Raw genomic sequence first — 27,182 nt, forward strand, 5'->3', positions numbered from 1 at the left:
TAACAAACCTAGAAAGCCTGATTCTGTTCTTGCTTGTTCTTGATCTGATTCAAGTCTTATAGAATCCTCACTTATACAAGAATAATTACAAAGTAAGCAAAGAATCACTCAGGTTCAAGTACCTGATCTACCTCTCACCTTGAGTAAGGCTATTTAAACTCTCGAAGTTTTAGTTTCCTCATTTGTGAAACGGTGATTTATTATCACCAGTCTAGTTAGTATGACTGTCATGAGGTACAAATGAAATAATGTTTAACACAATGCCAGGCACTCAAAAAGGTAAATTATTATTGTGCTCATTATTATCCTTTTATATGAGAATACAGAGCAGAAGACAACATGTAATAAACAAACGACAGAAGCTGTACAGCATCCTAAGCCTCAGCACTGACCTACCTACCTAACTTCTAGTTAACATTCTGTAAGAATGCAGCTCCACAAATTTAAGCTTATCGCTACTTCCATCTGGAGGGTGTACCCATCTTATAAGGCAAGGAAGGATCAGCGAACTATGGCTTGCAGGTCAAATCGTAAATAAGGTTTTATTGAAACCCAGCAGTGTTTATATACGGTTGTCTTCATGCTAAACAGTAGAGCCCAGTAGTTGCAACAGAGACCATGTGACCCACAAAGTCTAAGGTATTTATTCTCTGGCCCTTTACCAAAAGTCTGCCACATCTGCTGCGAAGTTTTAACAATGCTGATGTTCTGAGCAGATTAATCTCTCTCTCTCTCTCTCTCTCAACATTTTCTCCACACCTACTACTCATGCAGGAATTATATATCACAGGAAGGTACACAAAAGCAAACAGTATGGTACATGCTTTGGGGGAATTTTCAGTAACCAGTTATAGAATAAGAATATTACAAGGCAAAAGGAGACAAAAATAAGAAAATTGTGATCCAGAGAGACTGAATCATTCATCTAATGTTTAGTACAATATAAGTTACAACAGTAATATAGGTAAAACAAAAAATTTTAAATACAGAAGTATATTGTGACAGACTGCAGGTTTCCTCTAAAATTTGCTTTTTATTTTTTCCACAATAGAATTTTAGCTGAACAAAAGACCATCCAGACACAGACTCCATTTCCCCATCTATCTTATAGCTAGACATGGCAAACCAATTCCTAGACAAGAGACTACAGTTAAAGTGATGTATCCAACTCCAGCCCCATTTACATGAAAAAAAGAACTGCCAGAACTTCCTTTCCTTTCCTTTTCCTAAGGGCTTCCTGATACAGCAGGAACTCAGCTTTGGCAATGCAGATGAAGAGGAGCAACAGGGTAAGTGTGGGGATGAGCAGAGGGGGAAGAGACAGATGTGTGTGTATCTCCTGAAATGAGCACAGGAAACTAACTCACCCCATCAGCACGGACCAGGGAGAAGTGAATAAATTTCTATCTTATTTATACCACTGGATTTAAGAATCTTTGTTACAGCAGTTACCCTGTACCCTAATGTGTACATATGGGGGAGAAGGTCATACTTTTTGATATGACTTCCTATCTCTGAGCCAACAAATGTTAACAAGTTAATACAGCCTTCCAGGTATTTTTCTATGCATCCCTTTGTACTAGACCATACTAGCAACCATATGAAAAATTCTGAGCAACTCTCTTCCTGACTCAGAAGATATTACATGTCTAAAGTTTTATAAAAGCCAATTTTCAATCTATTCAAACTACTTCAAAACATTTAGAGAAAGTTCCAAAATTCAAATTTTAATGCTATTCCTTTAGCTACACAAATATTCCACGGGAGAAGTTATCCTAGACAATGATCTAATAAATATCTTTCACAGCACATGCCCAGGAGAAATGCACAGTTATCCCAACCTTGCTTTGTGGATAATGACTTGGCCCATATTCAATGACTAACATTTTGAAGGACTTTTGTAATTATGTACATTTCTATGAGGAATTACTGAAAGGTATAAAAACTTCTGACTGCATCAATATATCTAACAAATCATTGCAAAAATTTGACATTTGCCTGTATTATAGGTGATATTTTGATAGACAAAAATGAAGAGCAATTAATTAAAAGCCAAGTGTTAGGATGCTTAGAAAGACAAACTAGGTAGACAAGAATTTAAATAGAATATTCCTTGAAAAGAGTTCAGGCTATAAAAGGGAAATGAATCCCTCTGTCATATGTTTTACAAACAGACAAAACTAAACCACTTTAGAAGAAAAGAGTTACAACTTGCCAGAGAGATTTATATGCACAGTAAATGACAGATGTGTTGTTCCAGGAAGAGGAAAGTATTTGTGACTTACACAAACTTTCCTGGCTGGGAAAGAAAATAGAGAAAGATGCAGAAGGACACAAAGATGGGTAATATTAGGGAGGAACTTAAAGTATCCAAGACCTTTCATTGTGGTAAAAAGTAAGTGGATACCACCAGGTATTTCTATGAAGAGGATTGAAAGAAGGACACCATGGCCAAAGCGTATGAGCAAAGAGAACGGTGCACCGGAAAAGTCAAACAGGGGCATTCAGGGTCTGACAGCCATGCAAATATTTCACTTTACCTTGAGAGCACCCAGAGTGGTTGAAACCGGGTAGACATGACTAGATTTGTGCATTCCAGGAATCTCTGGCTGCTACTGCAAAAGGGATTGGGAAGAGTCAAGACCGAAGATGGAAAGAAGCAAGCTGACAACTGCAGGAGACAAGCTGAAAATGGTCAGGCCTCAGACCACAGCTAGGGAGTGGACAATACAGAAGGAGAAAAGCAGCCAGAGTTGAAAGATATTTGGGAGGCAAACAGGGCTTGGTGATTCAGTGGACATAAGGATGGGGGAGATGAGTCAAGTGTCAACACCTGAACTTCTGGCTCTGCAACAACACTGAAATAGTATTTACAGAAAAGGAAAAGGTTGAAAGGAAAAAACCTGATGCATCTTTTGCAAGTTAAATTAGAGATGCCAGTGAGATGAGACTGATAATGTCTAAATGATTAGAGTTCAGACTAGCATGCAGATTAGAATGTGTATACATCAGAATATAGGGGTCATGGAGGTGGACATTCACATGAAGAAATCCAGAACAGAATGTGAAACACAGAAATGCAAGACAAATCCAGCAATGTGTGAATTATCTGTATATAATAACTGAAGTTTTGGAAAAAAATAAGATCCTAAAGGAGAGACTGGACAGGATGAATGTTAGAAGATCAAGGTGTGGCTACAACTTTATTTCCAAAATACAATGTTCTTATGTACAAATTAACGATTCAGAATGTTTCAATTTATAAGCTTTTTTGCATAAACAGTAAATAACTTAGAAAGGCACTCTAACCCTCAGAATTTCTGTCCTTTCTTCCTCCAGTTAAATAAAAATAATACTGTTCTCTTTACGTGCACCATAGTCTGTATTTAAACTCTACTGGCTTTCCTGTTACAGCCTAATGCTGGTATAAATTGCCTTGCTCTCTGTGTGGCCAATGCCAGAATAGTTGGCATCAGACTCTGTCTTCAGTAAAATACAACATAACTTTCAGAAATAGTTAATGATAATTTGAACAAAAATAAGATTATTTTCTGATGCCAGTGATCAATTCATGACCATGACATCCAAAAAATTTAAATGCATGCAGTTTTACAGGATAAATGATGTTCCACTTTAATTCCATATTCAAAGTTGAAAAAGAGGTGATTTTAGAAAATGTAACTCAAAAGAATCATAAGCAAATATTAATTTACATTTTGGACATCAAAGAACAGAGCTGCTCAAGCACACAAACGAAGCATGGACTTTTAAAAATCTTTCTACTTGAATAGTAAATACAGCATGAAAATATAGGCTTTTACCTTGCTAAATAGTGTTTCAGGAATAAAATTAATACATAAGAGCATTTTCCCTTTAACGTTCTCTGAGTAAAATATTACATATTACTATGCAATATTATATATTACTAGTCATTATCTATTATTCTTTCCTAAGGATCGTAAGGTAAAACAATAGCTAATGGCAGACAACCAAAATCTAGATCCCTCAACTGACTGCTCCAAAAACTACTGAATATTAATTAATTCTAAAGCCAAATAAGGGAATAATCAAAAATTATTTTATATCTAAAAGCTCAAAAGATCAGATAAATGATAAAAAGCATTGAACTAAGATATCCTACATATCTGAAAGTTACCATTTTGTATTTAGTTTACTTTCCATGTTTCAGTTAAGACAATGCTATTATATAAACTGATCTTGTTCAAACAATAAGCAGATAGTAGAGGTACTCTCAGGCTTAGTTTATAACTTTTACGATATTATTAATCACATACTCATAAAAATTATGACTCTGAGATTTGGACTGGGAATTGAGGATGACCTCTGCCAAAGTTCATGAGGTCCCATCTGTATGGGAAATCACGACCAGGCCACAGAAGAGAGGACCCCTAGGAGCAGCTTTCTCCTGACTGCCTGCTGGTTCCAAAACACTGGCCAGACATTAGCTGCACACACTGCCAGGATCAAACAGAGGCCAAAAGCCACTGCGTATTTCATGGGGACTCAGAAATTAACTTTAACCAAATTACATTTTTGCTCTAAAGAATCTTTATCTTAACAAAAGCTCACAATCAGCTCGGGAAAAAAGAAAAAATCATTTGAACAACTAAACAGTTATCAAACTAAACAGTAAACTGTCCACTTTCTGTTCTTCATAAAACAATTTTTTAACCCCTCTATCCTTTAGAATTAGTCAGATGAATGATATTTAACTACAAATCACAAATGCTTCTCTGTTTTTATTCCTTGAATGTTAGCTTTGGGAGGAGGGGAGCACGCGCTCCTCTTCACTTATTTTTTTAAAACTTTTCATTTTGGAGTATTTTCAGAATTATAGAAAATTCACAAAAATAGTACAAAGAGTTACTGTATGTCCTTTACCCAGATTCTCCAAATGTTATTATCTGACCACATTTACTTGCTTTGTCATTCATTGTCTCTTTCTCTCTCTTTTTATGTATACACACACACAATTTTTTTCTTAAACATTTGAAGGTAAATTGCAGGTAAGATGTACTTTACCTCTAAATACTTCAGTGTACATATCCTAAAACCAAGTAGAGTCTCTTCTGTAATCACAGTACAATGACCAGATCAAAAAATTAACACTGATAGTAGTATCATTATCTAGTCTACAGACCTTATTCAAATTTCACCAGTTGTCCTATTTATGACCTTTACTACAAAAGGAAAACTTTTTTTCTGGTCCAGGAACTAATCCAGGATCACACGTTGCATTTAGTTGTCATGTGTCCTTAGTTTCCTTTGATGTAGATAAATTGATCCTTTTTTTTGTTTTTTGACCTTTTCAAGAGTACAACCCATTTATATTGTACACTTTTTTTCAGTTTGGTTTGTCTGTTTCCTCGTGATTATATCCATGTTACATATTTTTTGGCAAGAATATCACAGAAAGAATGTGTACTTTTCAGTGCATCATATCAAGAGGTGCATGATATTGATTTGTCCCATTACCAGTGACATTAATTTTAATCATTTGGGTAGGTTGCTAAGTTTCTCCCTTTTAAAGGTACTATTTGTCCCATTGTAATTAGTTATCACCTGAGGTGATATTATGAAACTAAGCAAATACCTGTCTCTCATCATACTTTCATCCACTAATTTTAGCATCAATCATTGATGATTCTTACCCAAACAATTTGGTGTTTGCCAAGTACTGATTTTTCTACACTTGTTAGTTTAAAATCTACTGTAAGGAAGAGCTGTGAGCTCCACCCTCATCTATCTTTCTTACCTATCTGTATCAGTATAAACTCATGGACTTATATTTTATTTCATGGCTTTTAATCTATTGCTAGCATTATTCATTTTGTTGCTGAGGTCTTTCCCAGATTGGCCAGCAGAAGCCCCTGAAAGCTGGTTCCTGTGTCTTTTTGACACATCACCATTTTTTGAACACTTGATTACATCCTTATATAATATCTTTCAGGCTCATCTTATACTCTTCCTGAAAGGAGCCATTTTGTCAAGGAGTGCAGGTTCCATTTATGGGGGGATGGTATTCAGAAAACAAGACCTGGGTGCTTGGTGTGCTCCTTGCTCTGGGTGTCAGTGCTGCTATGACACCCAGCAGGACAGCAGTTCTCAATCATTTGGCATGACTGTCCCCTCAGGGGACATACGGCAATGTCTGGAAGTATGTGGTTGTCACAACTGAGGCGATGCTGCTGTCATTTACTGGGTAGAGGCCAAGGGTATTGCTAAACACCCTACAATGTACAGGACAGGACAGCGCTCCCTGCAGCAAAGGTGTGTCTACCCCAGACATCAGTGGTGCTGCAGCTGAGAAATCCTCAGCTAGAGGGCATGTGTATGTATGTACACACACAAAATTACAAATGCGGTAACATATAGTTATATATTTATCTTTCAATCTAGGTTAAGAAGTATGAATTCACACTGAACTTCCAATTCAACACCATGGGGTTCATTCCACACTTTTCCATTCCCATACCTGTAACTCCTTTCTCTGACAGTGAGAAACTTGGCTCTTCTTATCCACCATACATGTGTTTATTTCCTCAGTCCCAGAATATACATAAACTGGTTTCAGAACTGCTAACCGATGAACTAGGAAAAACAAACCTACTAACTAGAGTTTAATATTTGTTTATACATATTTTATCTCTGCCTTGAGGGTATCCAGTAAAAATACTATTAAAAGTTATTTAGATTAGCTTTTTTTGTCCCCCTCCTTCAGCATGATTGTATTATTCATACAGTCCCGTCCATCTGTTTGTATTCCATTTTGAGTTTTTTCCACCAGAACATTAATGATTTTATTTATTTTAAAATATTAAAATGGATCTAAAAGTCAGAAATATACAAAAATGTATAATCAAAGAAGTCTTTCCCTTTCAGCCCATGTACTGCTTCCCATCCCCCAATCACTTCCACCAGAACGTCCCTCCACCTCCTACAGGTATGTCACCTTATTAGTTCTGGTCTTGTGTACATGTGTGTGCTTCCAAAACTGAGCAGATACATGTATATATTCTTATTTCTCCTAGTTGTCTGCCAATATCTATTTTCCTTTCCTTCCTTTAATAAGAGAAGTGCTACACTCTACCTGAGGATATGGCCACCTTGTATCAACTACATCTCCCATTTTCCGAGCATCTAGGTATGACCACCTAGACTAACTACCAATAGGACAAGAGCAGAAATAAAGGGTGCTTTCTAGGTTATGCCCTGAAAAACAGTGAACGTGAACTCCCCTGTCCCTGCTCTCTTCCTGCTGAGGCTGGATGATGGGCATGAAAGCAGCCACTTTGGGCCCCAAAATGAAAACCATCTGCTGTGAATGTGTGAGTCACCCTACTGGCCGTTGACAACCCCTTTCTCAACTGTTACATCGAAGAGAAATTAAACTGTGTCTTTCTTAGGTCACTGTATTTTTGATTCTCACCGTCACAACTGCTTAGACTAGCTTAACCATGAAAGGTCTTCAGGTGGAAAGAAGACAGTGCATACCAGTAAATGAAGACAACAGTCAAGCAGGAAAAAAGGGGGCCTGAGAGAAAGTGGTATAAATCAGACTGCAGAGTCCATGCAGAGGCAATGGGAGGACACTAAAGCAGGGAAGTGATCACTGGCTTTGTACTTTAGAAAGATTATCCTGTGCATACTGAAGAATGGATTGATGTGGTAAAGAGTACTTGTAGAGAACCCAATCAGGAAGCTACTGCACTCATCCATGATATAGATAGTGTTGGCTTGGGACTACAGGGCCAGAGGAAAATAAACAGACTCAAAAGTTAACTAGATTAAGTGTACAGACCCAGCCCCCTCAGAATGCCTTTGAGACCATTTTCTGAGCCCAAGTGCTCACTGCCGTTACTTCAGGGACTCTGCATCCATTACAGGAAGTACAAGCTTCCCTGCCCATCCTCGGAACCTCAGATAACTCAACTACCTCCTCCCTCCCCAAACACCTGCTCCCTCTTTTCCAGGCCTTTCCACAATACCTTCTGAGAGTGCGCTCCATGATCAGTTGGGTCTACCACAGAGCCGGCATCTTCATGGGACATTCCACTCACCTTCTTCCCTCAACTGAAATACTCAACGTCCTCAAGGACCTCACTTCTCCAGCAACCCTCACTGCCACTTACAAAACATTACCTCTTCTAATCCTTGGAAAAACTTCCGTTTCCTTGAGGTTTATTTTCTCTGGTCAGGAAAACCTTCTCCAATTCTCTGTCATCTATCAACATCCTTGCCACAGTGCAATACTCTCTAAAGAATTTATGTTACCCAACTCATGACCTTCCCTCTGCTCCTAACTCATACCACCCATGTGGATGATCCACACGACATTATCTCGGCTCTGTTCTTAGGATCTCATGTCAAATAATCTGTTCTTCCACTTTAGCCACCTGGTCCCATAATCACACCCTGAAATCACCTAGTGTTCAGTAACTGCACTACTTTCAAAATCACCAATTCAAAATACATCACTTTCCAACAGCAATCCCCATCTTTCCAGCTTATTTCCCAAGTGCCTTCTCTGGGCCAATACTGAAACTTCCAATCTAGAATGTAAGACATTCTACATGTCAACTGCCCCTGACTCTTCTGAAGAGTTAATGTTAAGACATACAAAGCGGGCAAGAAAATAAAGAGACATAACCAATATAAACTTTGATTGGACCATGCTGGGGCTAAAAAGCAGGTAAAAAACACACTATGGGGAACAATTGAGGAAATTCCAATATGGACAGTACATTAGATGAGATTGCTGCTAATTTCCTTTGGTGAGATAATGGTATTGTGGTTTTGGAGGAACATAATCTTACCCTTAAGATGCATTCTGAAGTATTTAGGAGTGATATGTCATAACGTCTGAAACTTTCTGTCAAATAGTTCAGGGGAAAAAACAGGAGAGAAGGGTGAAGGGGAGGGAGAAGACAAAGAAAGGAAGAGATGGAGTAAAAAAGCAAATGTAGAAAAGTTTAACAATTCATCTGGATGAAGCGTGTACCAATGTGCAAAGTACTATCCATTCATCTTTTCTCTAGGTTTGAAAATGCCTAAAATTTAAAAGTCTGGGGGCTATGTATCAAGAACCACCTCCCTCTTTTGAGCTAAAAAAAAATCATATATATTTCAATATAATGTGTATATATCCACGTCTTTCTCTGTGCTCATCCAAACATAACTAAAAATATTTTAGGACAAGAAGGTTTTAACTAAAAGCTTGCATTACTCTCCAAACTGCTTTTCTACTTTAATAATACATACAGACATGACTTCAAGTCACAGCTGCACAGTATTTTATAATGAAGATATGTCCATTTGGTGGACACTGCGGCTGGTCAGAATTTTGGCTACTACAAACAAGGCTGCTGTAAATGTCCTTGTAAACAGCATCTCACAATTCAGTCTTTTAACACTATAGGGTAGATTCCCAAAAACTGAACAGCTAGGTGAAAGGACATGTACTTTTAACACTTAGTGCCAGTTTATTTTCCCAGAAGACAGCAGTAGGTCATACTTCAGAGATGCCTGAGTGTGCCCATCACCTTTACTTCACCAACATGGTAAGTTACCAGTCTTTTTAAAAATACTGCTCCTCTGAGGAGTCGTTTTAAGGAAGCACAAGTAAAATATTCTCAAAAGAGTCACCTATGAGTCCTAAAGCAGTACTCACATTACTTTCAAAGGACAAAAAGGGAGAGGTGTGAAAAGAAAGATACCCTCTCCACCTCTGAATTCCCACTCTACTTTTTCACTCCACTATTATGGCACCTATGAATTTATATTACACTTATCTTATGTATTTTCCATACCAAGTATACTAGAAACTCTTTGAAATAAAGATAGTATCTCTCACTTATTCATTCACTCATTCAACAAATATTAATCACCTACCATGTATCAGGAACTGCTAAGCACCAGTAATACACAAATAAACAAGATAAACACCATCACTGCCCTCATGTACCTAATACTCTTATGGGATAATCCAACATTTAGCAATTAATTAAACAACTAATGCTTTAATTACAGTTATGGTAAATGCTTTGAATAAGGCAGTAGAACGGGGGGCAATGAAAGCATATAACTCAGCACACAGTACTGGGAATGGCCTAAAATGGGCTTTCAATATGGCTTATTATCCACGGTTTAATAAATTTCACATAACACCAACTGACTGATAATGATTTATGACATACAGTTTTTAAACCTGTGGTTTTGCAACTGTAATGAGAGAGGGAGAAAAGAAGATGGGAACTAAGGTTACTGAACTCTACAAGGCAGTACTGTTGCCAAGCCCTTCTACATACCGAACCTCATTTAATCCTCACCACTAATTTATAAGGCAGAGACTCGCACTCTATCTCTTAAATGTGGAGTGTGAGATTCAGAGACACATAGTTACTAAATGGCATCCAGGACAGGATATGAATCCAGGCCTGTCTGATTTCTTTCTATTCTATCACAGTAAATCAAAGGTAGAAATTTCAGACGAAGCCTGGAAAAATCTATCTGCACAGTAAAATATATCTTGCTTTACACGTGATATATTTAAAGTTAGGAGAATAATAGCAAGCCTACTTTGTATTTAAGTCACTGAATTAAAAAATATAGTAACTTGTGTACTTATACATAAAGTATAATAAGTAAATTAGTGGAAAACATGTTCATTTAAAAATATATATACATGGGGCTTCCCTGGTGGCACAGTGGTTGAGAGTCTGCCTGCCGATGCAGGGGACATGGGTTCGTGCCCCAGTCCGGGAAGATCCCACATGCTGTGGAGCGGCTAGGCCCGTGAGCCATGGCCACTGAGCCTGGACATCTGGAGCCTGTGCTCTGCAACGGGAGAGGCCACAACAGTGAGAGGCCCGCGTATTGCAAAAAAAAAAAAAAAAAAAAAGAAGGTGTATTCTGTAAATATAAAGGAATATTCCTTTCAGAAGCCAGACACAGTAGAAGAAAAACTTTTAGGTGGGACCAATGCTAATTTAATATTTTGACAAACTGCCCATATGCCATGCCACTATGTTATACCAAATCAAAGTTTAATAGAGATACGACACGACAAAATATTCTTACTCAGATTGACTATCTCAGATTCATGAACTTACCACTCAAGCTCATTAGAATGAAACCTAAATTAACCACCAACTAATAATTCAACAACCACAATAAAAAATTCAATGATAGGGTGGGGGCAGCAGGGGGAACATATAGAAAACTCTTACAAATACTTTAAAAGCCTCTGGGAATAATCTTGCCAAGTGCCTTGTTTATGTCTATGTACTATGTATAGTTAAGCACGCACGCGCACGCGCACACACACACACACACACACACGAATTAAATGTGTGTTCCAAACATGCACAAGAATAATTTTGTGGCAATATTATTTCCGTAGGGCAATAAACCTCTCAAGGCCTACTTAACCAATGTACAGCTAAAATATGCATCTGCTGCTTACGGTAGAACACAGCAGAGTTATAAAACCAGAAAATACTCTACCGTTAAGGCTAAAAAGGAGCTAGAGAAATAGCCAGAAAGAATGTGAAGGGAAATTTTCAAATTCTAAGAGGCTCTGGATGTTAATGGTACTTCTTAAAATTACACCTAGGTTCACTTGAAAGCTTTCCTTTCGTGGATGGAGGTGAATCACTAGCACATGAGATTAGATACAATCACCATCACTAATTAACAGATGGGAAGAAAAGAGGGTGACAGTAAAAGGGAAGGGAGGGAAGAAAGTTCTCCTGACCTAACAAAAGAAAAGCTGGAAGAGAAAACATGATGACAAGTGAGGATTGCATGACTTATCTACCAACAGATGAAAATTAGCAGGGCAAGGTAGATGTGTAAAAATAGAGTCACTAAATTGTCCTGGGCCGCTATTGTCCAAACTGTTCACTGCACAAAGGAAGTTGGTCAAAGGGGCAAAGTAAGGGTTTGACATGCTCCATTGCTAAGCTGGGCTCCCTGTCTCAGGGCTGGAGACATCCAGAGAACAGAGCACTTTTTCTAATTCACACGAAGTTGCAGTCACTTGTCAAGACTTTCAACCTATGGGCTGTATCCACTCAAAAGGAGGCTTTTTGAAACTGCAGAATAGCTCCACGTGGGCTTGAAACAGGCTGGGTAGTCATACCCCACCACCGTCCCACCTTTCAGCCTCCAAAATATAGCCTCTCAGCCTCACTGCTATATTTAGTGAGCCAGAAAAGAGCCAAACTATACAGCCAGTCTTCCTTACGGATGTTCTTAGACCCACAGTATTCATTCACAATTCAAAGTGAACTTATATTTCACACTTTAAATTTGATATTAAACTCCATTATTCTGAAGCTGATGTTAATTTATGTTGGGCTAAAGTAAAATGATCTTTTCATTACTAATGAAAGTTGCTAATAAAATTTATACTGTAATTCACTCCTTGAGGGAAATAAGTATAACTTTAATTATTTAAATTTAATGGCTCCTCCTAATACCAATATCACTACACACCCTAAAGGTTTGTAGGATCACACTTTGTTACACATTAGAATTATCCTGTATGTACGTGAGGTAAGAGAATTGCATTTGCTAGAAAATATTTTATAGTTTGCTCTAATTCAAAGAAGCAAAGAGCCATTCCCTCTACTCTCAAAGTAGTCAAATGTGGGTCACTATGGTTTAAATCTCCATACATTTTTAAGTTTCAAACTTCAAAACTATACAAAAACACAAAGACAATAATATAGCAAATTGGCTGTCAAGCTGCACTAGACAATAAAAGACTCCAGAATGAAGAGTCTATAAAATACTAAATGCGCATCCAGGAAAAGTCATCAATCATAAGTTTAATTAAATAACTTAATTTCAGATGTATATGGAAAGTATATGATTGCTACAGAAAATTAAATACCTATTCTTAATTAGTATGTCAGTTTAATTCAAGCTTTTATTTCTATTTAAACGCATAGTAAGCAAATGTTCTATCGAATTCTCTAATAAATAAATTCTCTAAATAAATTCTCTAATAAATAAATCTTCAAGCTGTTTTCTAGACCTGGACTCAAGGTATAATAACATAACCTCAAATGTTTGTTTTTACCTCGAATAACATAATTATCCAGTGCATCTTCCATTCTTTTCAGTGCTTCCCTTCTATCAGAACCATATGTGATTAACTAAAAGCAAGCAAACAAACAAAGCAGTTTATATAGATATAGATCTATCTATCTGTAAGTCAAACATTTCATCCTAGTAAAAATTAAAATATTTCATAACAGATTTCCAGAAAATATTTTGAAATGTCACAGTGGTTCAGTTTTTAGTACAAACTACGTCAATTAAGATTTTTTAAGTAAACAAATATTAGAATCAAGCTATTTCAGACTTTTCTCCAAGATTTCACTATCACAGAAAAGAGCTATTTGAGGTAAACCAAAATGTAACAAAAACAAGCATATAAAAATTTAAGACGAAAGATATCAAAATTGTGAACATTTAGGATGGGATATAAACATCTGGGATAGTGGAGGATTAGGCAAGATTTGTTTTTTCTCTCCCTTCAAGTATGACGCCCTGAATAGCTAATTTTACACATAATATAGCCCAGAAGCAAAGGGTTCTTATATTGGAAAAACAGAAAGATCTTACTGTTCTATATGATTTTGTGCCTATTTATATGTGTTAGACCTTTTATAAATTAGCAATAAGAACTATTCGTAAAATATTTTTCTGGTTACTATGTTAGTCAATCTATAGTTTCCAATTTTTTGGTACATTTAATTAGCTGTTCAATAACAAGCCAGGTTGAAAATTAATTTGCAGACCATTTTTCTGAACAGAAATGTATTCATCTAAAAATGGAACCCTATATCTATAATATTTTATTGTATTTTTTATTTTTTAATTAAATAGTATTTCTCTAACAAACAAAATACCTAAAGTTCACTTTAACAATATTAGTATAAAAACTTAAGTGAAAAAAGAAAAATGAAGAAGTGGGTTGTTTACTACAACTACATAAAAAAGTACACTTGGAAGAAAGAAAAATCTTAAGACATAGGAGTTGGGAATTCCCTGGTGGTCCAGTGGTTAGGATTCCGAGCTTTCACTGCTGGGGCCCGGGTTCAGTCCCTAGTCAGGAAACCTAAGATCCCGCAAGCCACTCGTCATGGTCAAAAAAAAAAAAAAAGAAAGAAAAGGAAAAAGAAATAGGGGTTTTAGTAAAGAAGTCATCCTTCAATACAGGTCTATCACTTTAGAAAAAATAGGATATTCTAAATAAAATCCAGTTTCAACCACTATAGTAAGAATTTTACACTTTATAAGATCATAAGATTTGAAAATGTCAAAAGATCTAAAATTTTAAGTAGAACTGGTTAATATATTCTGGAAAGTCAAATTTCAAAAAGGGAGCAAAAAGACATCTTATAGTCTTACACAAAATTTAATTATCTTAAATCTACATAAGTAATTAGTAATTCATAAAAACTGAAGAGAAAAGGTGAAAAGTCCTTTAACAAACACAGCCTATCACCTCAACTCCTTGACATCACCTGCATTCATACTTTCATCCTGGACAATGTTCACTGGCCAGAAAGCAACGTTAACTCCTCCCTGCAGTGGACTGGGTTGGTGCCACTGGTTAGCTAAGCTTGTTACTGTGGCGACTGGGGTGATGGGGTGATGGGGTGATTTCACTGGGGAGGAGGGAGTGTTGCCAACTAACATAATGTCGAAATTTCTCTTAAGAGAAAGAAAAGCTGCTCAGTTTTCACTTTTCCATCAGTGGCCATCATTATTTGTTTAATTATAGCACATGATTCAGATAAAGTACCCATTCCAGACTTTTTCTTTTCCCAGACTTTTAAATTATATATGTCCATTGTCTCTTCAGAAGAAAACTGAAAGAAATCATTAAGAAGTCGAACTAACTTTTGAAATCATTGGATCATAATAAATGCTAATATCACTTCCTGGTTGGATGCCACTATCAACCCGGACCTGGGAGGAAGAAAGAAAAGAAAAGAAAGTTCATATTGTGAAGCTATCTTTCTAACAACAAATTTAATTTCCATGAAGCAGATGGATAATTTCAATCTCAAATAACATTTCAGCTCCCAGTAAGTAGAATAACAATCTAAAAATATAGAGAGACCAAACTATCTTGATCTATTATTATACAGTACAACACATATTTTTTTGTTCTCCCACTAAACAAAGGAACTAAGAAAGAGCAAAAAAACCCCCAAACAAACAAACAAACAAAACTTTATACATCACTTTCGTGGGATGTGTTTGTAGCTATTTGATGGTGCCTTCCAACTGAAGGAGAGCATGAACGATGCCCCTTCTAATCACACTCCCCACTCTACTCTTCCGAGAGTTCCAGTGCGGACCCCAGTCAAGCCATGCAGCAGGACTCGGGAGCTCTGCTCATCAGCTCCATAGGAACACTGGTCCTGTGGCTTTCATGTCTGTAACACTTTCCTTTTTTGCCTCACCCTCTCAACTGTAAAATGTGGGTTTTTTTCTGTTACTGTTAGTCCCCCGAGACTTTAATGTTTATACAGCTTTTCTCATGGCTTTCCTTTGTAAGGACACAGCCCCAATTAGAGTTCTGATTTTGTGATTTTCACGGGGGAAAAAAAAATAGCACAAGTTCAAAATATTCTTTTGAAGAACCTGATTGCTGTTAACCAGCCAACAAGTTAGTTAGTACATCACTGATTCTTGCTTTCATCTCCCTGTTTGATACCAGCAGTAAGGCACAGAGGTTAGCCATGTAAAACTTTAAAATGAGCAGTTGCTGAGGATGAAATATTTGTTAAATTATTGTGCTTAAGTTTTGGAATCTAAAGTATTTAAAAGCTAATCAAAATAGTTAAGATAGTCCAGCATGTCCTAGGGGGTTTGAGGATAGAAGAATTTAATGGAAGCTGCTAGAACAGCAGGACTTTGATGCCCAACATGGTAAAGGGGTGGGAAGAGAAGAGCAAAGCTCACATAGCTCTTCACCTGTGGGAAGAAGCCTTCCTAATAAACAGCAGCTCATCTGTCTGCAGCAAGGCAGAAAAAGGTCAACACAGCGGCTGTTAGGCCTTTAATATTTTAATTTAGGCAATTATCAAGGGACCACATGTAGAACCTCTTGTCTAGGATATCCACATGAGGGTTCGATGATGGCTTTATTATACGATGACATCAAAAGATTAGCCACAGTTTCATTCTCTTAAAAAAAAAATCATACTACTGTTATTCTCTTTGTAAGGTTTTAGAAGATAACATTGTCACATACCCAGAATGCTTTTATTTCTGTATTTGCAAATAACTCATGAAAAAATATGGATATTTATATTTGCATTCATATTCATATATGAAAATCTTCATTCTAAATGAAAATCATTCGGTGTACTTAAAACACATATTTGGCTTTCTATTTTCTGAAAACACACTTCAGGACATCAACTGAAGTTCTATGAAATTCACAGTGTTTATAAAATCTAGAAAAGAATTAATGGGGCAGCTGTGAAAGCAATATCATAATCTACCTCCTAGATACATTTAAATTGCCCCAAAATGACAACTGGTGATCAAGTTACATAACAGAAAAGACATCTCTGAACTTGCATTTTTTTAATTGTAGTAGCAAAAAGTTAAAGAGCTAATTTTACCACCATGTATTATTTAAAACCATAGCATGCCTGCTAAAGCTGTGTTTAAAACTGAGATTGGTACAAGTTCTAAAACTTCTGACTTAAAACATATGCTACTATTTGCTACATAAACTGCTACAAAGCTAGTGTGGAACTTTGATGTTCAACCCACTAGTAAAATAACAGACAATAAAGAATATTTTTTTACATTCTCCTATAGTAACTTAAAACTTTAGTTACCTTGAATAACACCACCCTAAAAGTTAAGGGCTCTTAGATATAACTATGTCTTTGTTATTTAATAAAATTATCATCACAGAAGGTATGTCATTTTAATTTAAAAATATATACGGTAAAATAAAGATGTATTAAATATAATCAACACATATCTTTGTATAAGCAAATCAACATTTCCAATTTAAAACTAACAAAGCATGAAAAACTGACTTACAATTTACTGTCTATGCAGCTTTTTCCAAATGATAATCAGAATTCAAAAAAAAGTCTAACAAATGAATTAAAATTAAGTCTCCATTCCTCCACTGAAACAAAGCCTATACCAAAAAATATATTTTAGCTTTTGCACTAAAAGCTTTAAGAATAAAGTCAAGTGGAATTGTAACCAAATTTCTAAGCAGAAAAAAAATTGCAGTCTGAAAATAACAAATTTACAAAATACAGTGATCAAAGATAAGAAAATCTTCATCTTTGCCACATAAGCTAATAGGAGGCCTAGAGAAGAATGTGAAAAACACAAACCAGAAGTTAACTCTGAAGTATGTATTCCTGTGATCAAAAACGGTTAAGAGCTGCAAAGGATCTCCTGAGTTAAAACTAATCTTGTTTAAGAAGGCAAGGAAGAGAAACTACCACCACCACCACCCAAGCACCTGTGTATGAGTCTCAAACCACTGCTCGGAAACCTCGGGCATAATTTAAATGTCTTTCTTCACACAGTGGACCCTGTGAAACTATCAGCCAGCTCCCACCCTTCATTCTTGATTCACCTCTCCCCCTCAGCACAACTCCCAGCCCGCCATGTCTACCTGACAAGTGACAGCCCAATCTGATTAAATGCTTCCAAGGGAGGGGACTCATGGGCCTCCATGACAGGCCAAAAGTGATCACCATGGAGATACATAATTACAGCTGTCAGCGCATCTACTGTCCTGCTGACATCGATTTGATTGCTCCCAGCAATAATGATAGACAAAGCTTAGTGTGCACTCTCCCGCACCCAGTCACTTTATCTATTCCTTGGTCCATCTAGCTGACACGCAACATTCACACAAGCAAATAACAGCAGTAAGCAGAACATTTAAGGCATTTTAATTGTTTTTTCTTTCTATGGATGGCTCACAACTGCAAATGTTATTACATAAAGCTCCTGCTGCAGCATTAATTGAAGAAAGATTTGGTGGGACAAAGACTGTAGGGGGTACAGTTTGTCCATTATCACTTGTACTTTCAACAGGTCTCACGTTTGAAAATTGCAAATTGCAAAAACTTGCGAGGGCAAAATGTTTGACATCCTGTTAGCTATTACAACATGGTGAAAACTTCTAACAACTAGAGTAATCACTATGAATTCTTATTTAATACTTTTTTGTTTGATTAAAAAAATGTTTAGATATGTCCCTATGATACTTGTTTTCTCATCTGCTATTTAACGTCACATAATGCCTGTTAAATCTTTACAATTTTTCTTCTGCCTTCAGGCTTTGAACACAGCATGGAGTCTCTGAGCTTAGAAAGGGTCAAGTCCCTTTAGAAAGCACATGGGCAAAAACAATTTAAAAAGTGAAATAAATCATATATCCAATAACATCTTCAAATTTAGAATTCTTCCTGTAATCTTTCACCATCTTCATGCCAGTAATCAAACTGAATGATCATATTCACAGATGGTACAGCCTTGTCATCCACTAGCTAACATAATGTCATATATATATGCACTTATTACCTTGATTAAGATGAAGGGTATGTCCTTGTTCTTTTTATGCAACACAAACTATTTAAAGAACAGCTATTAAACACAGAAGAAGTACAAATACAGTGGACAGTGCTCACTTTTCTTTAACTGGTGTACATAATACGCACTTCTTAAAGTCTTTGACACTTAATAGAAACAGGTACATTTTGTTTTCCTTAATCCATTTAGATTAACGAGCTGATTTTGTGCTTGATTTCTTGACATCTGACTATACAGGGAAGCAGGATTAGATTTACTGAAAAGATTAAATTGTAACACAGAAATGTCATTTCCCATTCTTGGGATTCTATGAATCTTCTTCATTACGATTTTCAGAAGAATTGGGAACACTGTAAACTATCATTTATTTAGAAGTCAGATGTCTCCAGACTTCCCCTGTTAGGTGAATTCTGACTTTCCTGAACATCATACAGTACAAAATATGAAAAAACAAAAAACTGTGATTCCCCATGAATTTCACTTGTCATCCAATTTACACCCTTTGGTGTTGACATGCTTTAACATAAAAGTGTGACATAAATCAAGATTTTTAACCCCTCACTTGATATTACAGCTTAATGACTTACACCAGGTAGATGCAGTGGTTCTTGGTACTGAGACAATCTCCCAATAGACGGTAAACCAAAAGACTTGTAGGGGTCCTGAAAGTTCAAAGGACAGGAAGCACAGTCTTTGAAATATAAATCAGCACAAGTAAGGTTAAATATTTATACAATGAAGAAGCATTTATAGGCCTATTTACCAAATCACAGATTTCAGAATATTACTCTTATCCTCACGCTAGACAACTTAGAAATGTATTTAAAAATCAAACAGAACTGTAACCAGAATTTAGCCTGACCTTGATCATACTTTATTGAAATTGGTAAAATTCCAGCTTTCTATAAATCTTCTTAGAATGCCTTGGGCAAAAATAAAATAACCTAGGAGCTACATCAAAACATACTCAAGTTCAGAACAACAAATGTAGTGCACTAAAGATATTTGTTTTTCTTTACTCTCAAAACAGCTCACATATGGTAAAATTTGAGCATTTTAGTTCTTCAAACAAAGACCTGAAAAGTAACTTTGCATGTGCGACTAGATATATGCTCCATTTGTAAATATCTTAGATCAGAATAAATAGTAAGTTCAGTGTTATAACAATAGGAAAGAAAAGAATACCACTTAAAATATAATATAACCAAGCCATAGATATTTCTCAAGATCCTTAAAAAACTTTCAAAAAAAATTCCAGAATTTTTAAACACAGATACTACTAATTTGTTTTTTATTTTACAGATAGGCTTCGATGTCTAAAAGTAAAAGATGGTATAAATGTTTCCTTGCATTTTTGTTTTAACCATTTGAAAAAAAGCATTTTCAGATGCTGACTGCTTTATCTGATTAATTATAATATTAAAGTATTAAACTGAGAGTTTTTGAGTTAAATCCATAATTAAAACTATGAATTGAAGCTTTGCAATTTAAATTTTAGTTGTTATTTTTACATAATCATAAGAGATAAAATTATTAGGGAAAAAACTGTTGGAAAAAATTTAAACACTGAATTAACAACTGATGTGTAACTAAGGTAGCTCTTTAAAACACAAACACACACACACAAACACACACAGAAACAAATGCCCCTTTTCATTTCGAATGTGGTTTGAAAATAAGCAAAAACAAAAACCATGGTCCATTCAAGCACAATATTTAACTAATGCTTTCTTTCTCCTTAAACTGATTAGTAGCTATTCCTCCAACCAGAAAAAAACACATGAAAATTAATTAAACGCAATCCTTTAAAACTATTTTGAGTTACGTTAAAATGATCTAACCTGTTTTTCTGGTTCATTTCTGGATTACATAATCAAATCCTTGACACAAGGTATAAAATCCTAAGTTTACCTTGTTGTTTAGCTATATGTGGTCCCATAACTCAGGACACAACCACCATCCTTCCTCCCAACATCATTCATTTTACCTCGGCATAAACCCGACATTCAACTGCCCAGCCGTTGATGGGAATATCAGCTTGTTTGTGCCTGAGAGGGTAACCCTTGGCAACACGGATCATTTCTTGGACTAGGTCCAGGCCAGTAATGCATTCTGTGACAGGATGCTCAACCTGCAAGGCCAAGATGTGCCAGTCAACAGTTGTAGGAAAAGGTAAATAAACAGAAATAAGCAAGAACAATGTCAATAATTTCTGGGTAAAATGAGGTTAATTATATTTAATATTCAATCATATTTGACTATTTAAAAAAATTTTATTTTATTTTATTTTTCGGCTGCACTGGGTCTTAGTTGTGGCACGCGGGACCTTCAGTTGGGGCACGCATACTTCTTAGTTGTGGCACACATGCAGGATCTAGTTCCCAGACCAGGGATCAAATCCGGGCCCCGTGCACTGGGAACGCACTGGATTGGTGGTCTTATCCACTGGACCACCAAGGAAGTCCCCATATTTGACTTTAAAACGATCTAAGAGAATAAAATTAAAGAATCAACACCATATAGTACAAAGCTGGGTAAGAAAAATGACACCCCAAAATTATTTGTAAACTATCTGTACTACTTCTCCCAGTTTTTATTTAGATGTGGTCCAACAACGTTTAACACTTTTAATTTTGAAACTAATTCTTACCTGAAAATTACATATTTAGATACAATCCTCAATGTGGCTGATAATCAACCTATTCTGCTACACTTAGCATGGCATCTATAGAGGCAGCTTATGATTTTCCAAAGCACTAATCTCTCCTGAGTTTCACCCACTTGCATGCTTTCACTAACCTGTCCTGACAAGCAACCAGACTAGCGTACTCTTACATCAAGGCAGCATAGCAGAAACGAGCAGATGGGTCTTGCAGGTTGTTTTCCCTCTAGACCTATGTGGGGAGTGCTTAGCATGCACAGTAACAAAACTGAGCCAGTGAAATCACTGCTCTCTCAGCAAACTGCTGATAACTACTTTGGATGATGCTGTCATGGAGATCCCTGGCCTTCCACACTACCACACGGGATACACATATACAAAAACATGCAGAGACATACAGGAATACTAACAGACATACACATCCTTATAAATCTGATCGACTGCTTACAAGATCCTAAACTTAACTGAGCTAAAATAAAGCCACTTTGGCACTGGTAAAGAGTAGATAATCTGTCTGTCATGTAAAACCTTGAATACGTTTTGAAAATTTATATTAAACTTTGGCCACATCTGCTGCTTTGATACCAATTTCTTTTCTCATAAAAATTACGCATGTTCTAAATGCACTTCACCATAGTGTCTTTATCATGACATGTCATATTTCATACACTCTGACACAGGAAAAGGTCAATGAACAAACGAACTGTCTTCCCATCTTCAACTACACTAATTGAAGGACAGGACTTAGTCATTATAATAATCTTGAAGCTTATCATAAGCAGACAATGCCATGGTCTTTAAAAAAAAAAAGCTTTGTAAAAATAAACAGATGGGATCCATAATTAGCTCTGTGTGTGTTATGAGTTTGTTTACAGTTTCAACATTTTAAGACATTTTGACATAATTTTAATGACAAATCATCACTAAAATAAGCATCGACCCTTTGTAAAATAAATGTGACACTAAGTAAAGATCTTATTAGATAGTTGAGAATATATCAATATATTTTTGGAAGCAAACTATGATTTTGAGAGAAACAAGATTTTTTAATTTATTTATTTAATTTATTTTTTCGCTGCATTGCAGCGAGCAGGGGCTACTCTTCGTTGCGGCGTGCGGGCTTCTCATCGCAGTGGCTTCTCTTGTTGTGGAGCACGGGCTCTAGGTGCACAGGCTACAGTAGTTGTGGCACGCGGGCTCAGTAGTTGTAGCTCGCAGGCTCTAGAGCACAGGCTCCGTAGCTGTGGTGCACGGGCTTAGCTGCTCAGCGGCACGTGGGATCTTCCCAGACCAGGGCTCGAACCCGTGTTCCCTGCATTGGCAGGCAGATTCTTAACCACTGCGCCACCAGGGAAGTCCCAAGAAACAAGATTCTATATGATAAATATAATAAGAAAGGAACGATTGTAAAGCCCCTCTATTAGTGCTAGAAACAAATTTCATGTAAGAAAGCATCTTACCACCATAACTATTCAAGAGCTGAACCTACTATGTGCCCAAGGGCTCTATATCAGTACTATCCACATATCTTTGTTAAGTGAGAAAACATTTTTAAAAGCTCAGAGAATGATTTAGTTTCATTCTTCTGCATCTAGTGCCCAGAAAAGTACACACTATATAGCAGACAGATAAATATACATTGAATGAAGGAGCAGCAAATCCAGAGTCACACCTATAGTAACTGGTAGAGGCAGGGTTGGAATTTATGTCACTCCAGAGGCGATATGACCTTCCTGTTCTTCCTCGTGGAAAAATGTATATGAAAGAACGTAGTTAACATAAACAGCTATATAATTATGAGCTGCTGTCTTTTACAAAATACATTATTACAAAGTCTAAAGATTTGGTCAGTCAAAAATTCATTGTAAGGCTCTGTTTCACCCTAGAAGACCTCCCTATAATATGTAGGAAAGAAAAGTTTATTAGACCTGTATTGAATAGAATCTAAAAATGGACTCACTTTAATCCAACTTAGAGTTACATAAAAGTAACAACATTTTACAGTCTTAATTAGTGAGCTTCAAGTATTTCAAAATAAAGTAAGTAGATAACTAAAATAATAACTAGCTGCTAAAGGCAAAATCATTAAAGAATTTTTAAAAAAATATCCACTTAGGTTCAAGTATTGTTAAAGTATACAAAATAGTCTGACGTACCTGAATTTTTCAGGTAACAGTAATATGTCTTTTTAAAGTAAAACAATTTTAAACATTTTTGAAAGAAATCTTTCTAAATACATTTTAATAGAACTCTGAAGTTATTTAACAGGATGTGTGAAACATTTCCTTTAGACCCTGTATTATTATTATCATCAGGAATCTTGTAAATGTAACACTGACTAAATAACCGTGTCTATCCCCCATCCCTGAGAATTTAGGCATAATTTCCCTGTGCAAGTTAAACTCAACACTTAAGAGATAAGAGCAGAGGTTACAAAGAGACAAAATGGCTCACAGGCCAAAATATAAATCAATGAATGATTTTTAAATATCATTAAAATACTATCCTCTAGCCCTTGAATAAAAATCTAGTGTTTAAAGACAAAAGGCCAGGGATACCCTGTTCTTGCCTGGAGAACCTACCCCTGCAGGACTTTGAGGCCCAAAAGTCAACCCAGGAAGAAGAATGAAAGGCCTGGAAGTTTCTGAAATGCAGAGATATAAAAAAATGACTATGAACTCTCTGAGCACACAGCCTGTTGTCCCTTATTTATCCTCAGATATTCCAAATGTTTCCCTTGTTTATCCACAGAAAATAAAACTAGTGAACTATGAAAAAAAGAAAGAAAGAAAAGGAAAGGAGAAAGGAAGGGAGGGAGGTAAGATCAATGGAAAGTAAAGGTGGATAACTGGAACAAAAGGTTATAAAAAGAAAAAAAAGATTGGCCTCTGGTAAGCCAACAAGTTTACCTTGTCGAACCTAGAAGAAAAAACGACCTCTGAAAGTATGATGCTAATAAACATCTATTCTGAGGGCTAGTATGTGGGGGGAGGGGTGGGGGACAAGGTTTCTGAGTGACTTCTCTCTGGGAAACACTGAGTTACCTGAAGTTAAACAGGCTTATTTAAGAAAAGACTCCTCAGACCCACTAATCTGTGAATATGCCTCAGGACTCTAGGAGGAGACTGTACAGCACTTATGTCACCACACACCTTCTTTTGCAGACTATCTTTATGGACTGAGACGTCCATAGAACACACGCTTAGAAACAATGCCTTTTCTAAAGGTTCAAAACACAAACATTCAAAATACAAAACTCAATTCCCTTATGTGACTCTGTGCTCACCAAACAAATTTTTGGTCTTCATACATGATTTCCCTATTCAACAGAAATGTGTGCTAGTTCCAAGAAACATATGATTGAGGGAACCAGATAGTATGATTGTGCATTAGAGATGAATATACTGACATTCTAGTATATAAATCTTGTGATTTAGTCAGCAAAAGTAATACCTAGCCATAGAGAGAGAGAGAGAGAGAGAGAGAGAGAGAGAGAGAAAATACATACACATACAAGCCCAAAAAAGAGTAAGCCCATCCAAGTTAGAATTTCTGAATCCTCAAAGGCAAATTATTGAATGGGATATATTCATCAAGTCAGTGCTACTCTGCAGGTTCTATTAGTAACTTATAAATCAGTTTGTACTGGCAATGCCCCTATCTCGCCATGAATCTTTTGTTCAAACAGATACAAACAACTACAACCATCAAATGCCTTATTATGATACATAATCACACTCAAGATCTAGAATGAGTATGTATAGTTCTATACACCCACCTACATTAGATGGTCACAGTCAGCCAGCTTTTTATAGATCTATTTGCTATTTTAATTTAGTCTTCTTAGTCACCATCAAACTGTCACTATTGTCAGTGTTTATGTAGACCTCTTGCCACTCTTACTAATTTGTTGCTTCAAATGTATTTCTCAAAAAAATAAATAACTGAGCTTATCAAATGCAATGGTGAGGTAAGCTAGGTTTTGCTTCACCTGAGTTCTTGACGTATCAAATTTCAATAGTTATAAATTTAGAAAAGCTAAATCTTTCTGGCATTGTGTTGTCATTATCTACCTTCTGATTCTAAAAGTTATAATCGTAAATCCTGCCACTGCCACTGTAGTCTTTAGCCTTATTCCTCCTTAAATACAAACTAGGAAGTATCTAAAACTAATGAAGGAGAGAATGAGATATGTCCAGAGTCTCAAAGTATCTCCCTATAAGACACCTTCATTAATGACAAGGGGAGAAACACTAACACTACGGTGAGGAAATGCAAGAGATGCCACCTTTTTTTTTTTAATTGGAGTTTAGTTGCCTTACAATGTTGGGTTATTTTTTCTGCTGTGCAGGAAAGTGAATCAGTTATACGTATACATATTATCTACTCTTTTTTAGATTTCCTTCCCATTTAGGTCACCACAGAGCACTGAGTAGAGTTCACTGTGCTACACAGTAGGTTCTCATTAGTTATCTATTTTACACATAATAGTGTATACATGTCAATCTCAGTCTCCCAATTCATCCCACCCACCCCTTCCCCGCTTGGTAACCATAAGTTCGTAAGAGATGCCACGTTAACGAAGCCAACATTACCAGTAATGGGATAAACAGACATCGCATGCCTCCTATATGGTGCTCAGGAAAGAACAACAGCATTTCTGTAGTATTCTTGCCAAAAATGCAAAGCCTGAATATAATCAAGAGAAAAAAGACATGCAAAATGCAGGACACTCTAGAAAATAAATGGCCTGTGCTCATAAAAAAATGTAAAGACCATACTTGACCAAAAAAACAAAAGAAAGACTAAGGAACTGTTCCAGATGGAGAGAGACTAAAGAGGCATGGCAAGTAAATGTAACATAGGATCCTGAACCAGAAAAATGCTGTATTTTACTATAAAAGACAATAGTGAACAAGTGGTGAAATGTAAATATGATCTGTAGACTGGATGATAGTAATATGTCAATGTTAATATTCTGATGTTGATAATGGTACTGTGGTAATATAAAAGAATTTTCTTGTTTTTAGGAAATACATATTTAGGGGTAAAGAGGCACCAGGCCTGCAATTTACTCTGAAATGTTTCAGGTAAAGAAGATAGATACAGAGAAACAAAGATGCAGATATAGATACAAGGATAAAGCAAATGTAAATGTTAGTAAAGGGTGTTCAGAAATTCTTTGTAATGTTTTGCAGTTTTTCTGGACATCTGAAATAACTCCAAAATAAAAATTAATAAAAATTAAAGCAATATCACTAGAATTTTTGTTTTTATATTACAAAACATTATTAAAATAAAGATATCTGACTTGATCAACATTATTTTCTCTTCAATCAGAACCCTCTCATTGTGCTAAATAAAAATAATCAACAACAGATAATTTGTTCAATAATGTTTTCTCTAACTTAAACTTCTAAATACTTTATTGTGTTGATGACCTAATAATTCTAAAGATTTTAAGAATGGGTAACTAGATAACAGGCAAGTATTCCTCGAGGAGAAGATGATTCAGGCAAATTTTAATTACACACTAAAGTTAACTTCAAATGAAAATTAACAATGAGGCAAGTTTAAAAGAGGAGAAAGTTCCAAAAAGTGTGGAGAGAAGTCAGATCAATGAAATTATGTGTTACCTTGGCCACTACAGAGAAGGAGGGTGATAAAAAGTATTCAAAGTTCCTTGAATGGAGGGTAATTGTTTTTCAGGTGGTACGTGGAGGCCCAAATGCTTAGTCAAAGCAGAAGCTGTCCCTAAAAGCAGAAGACCCATGTACATACCATAACTAACATCTCTGTGGCACTGAAATTTACCAAAACCCTCCAAATGCACAAACTTGTTCCCTATTCCACTGTCATTTTACGGACAAGGTACAAGAGATACTCA

The 27,182-nt window shown here is 36.2% G+C and overlaps 1 protein-coding gene across 3 annotated transcripts in view; it reads right to left on the bottom strand.

Moving 5' to 3' along the window:
* PCCA (propionyl-CoA carboxylase subunit alpha) overlaps positions 1-27,182 on the bottom strand; it is a 357,444-nt gene that overhangs the window by 160,971 nt on the left and 169,291 nt on the right. For all 3 annotated transcript variants that reach the window (XM_027115894.1, XM_027115896.1, XM_027115895.1), the window contains 4 exons: positions 20,621-20,764; positions 19,221-19,295; positions 14,941-15,009; positions 13,109-13,184 (listed from right to left, as the gene is read on the bottom strand). In XM_027115894.1, the coding sequence (XP_026971695.1) occupies positions 13,109-13,184; positions 14,941-15,009; positions 19,221-19,295; positions 20,621-20,764 (364 nt within the window). The remainder of the gene's footprint in view (positions 1-13,108; positions 13,185-14,940; positions 15,010-19,220; positions 19,296-20,620; positions 20,765-27,182) is intronic.

Source organism: Aethalodelphis obliquidens, unplaced genomic scaffold, assembly GCF_003676395.1.
Source record: "Aethalodelphis obliquidens isolate GAN/ISIS:26980383/991018 unplaced genomic scaffold, ASM367639v1 scaffold15, whole genome shotgun sequence".
NCBI lineage: Eukaryota > Metazoa > Chordata > Mammalia > Artiodactyla > Delphinidae > Aethalodelphis > Aethalodelphis obliquidens.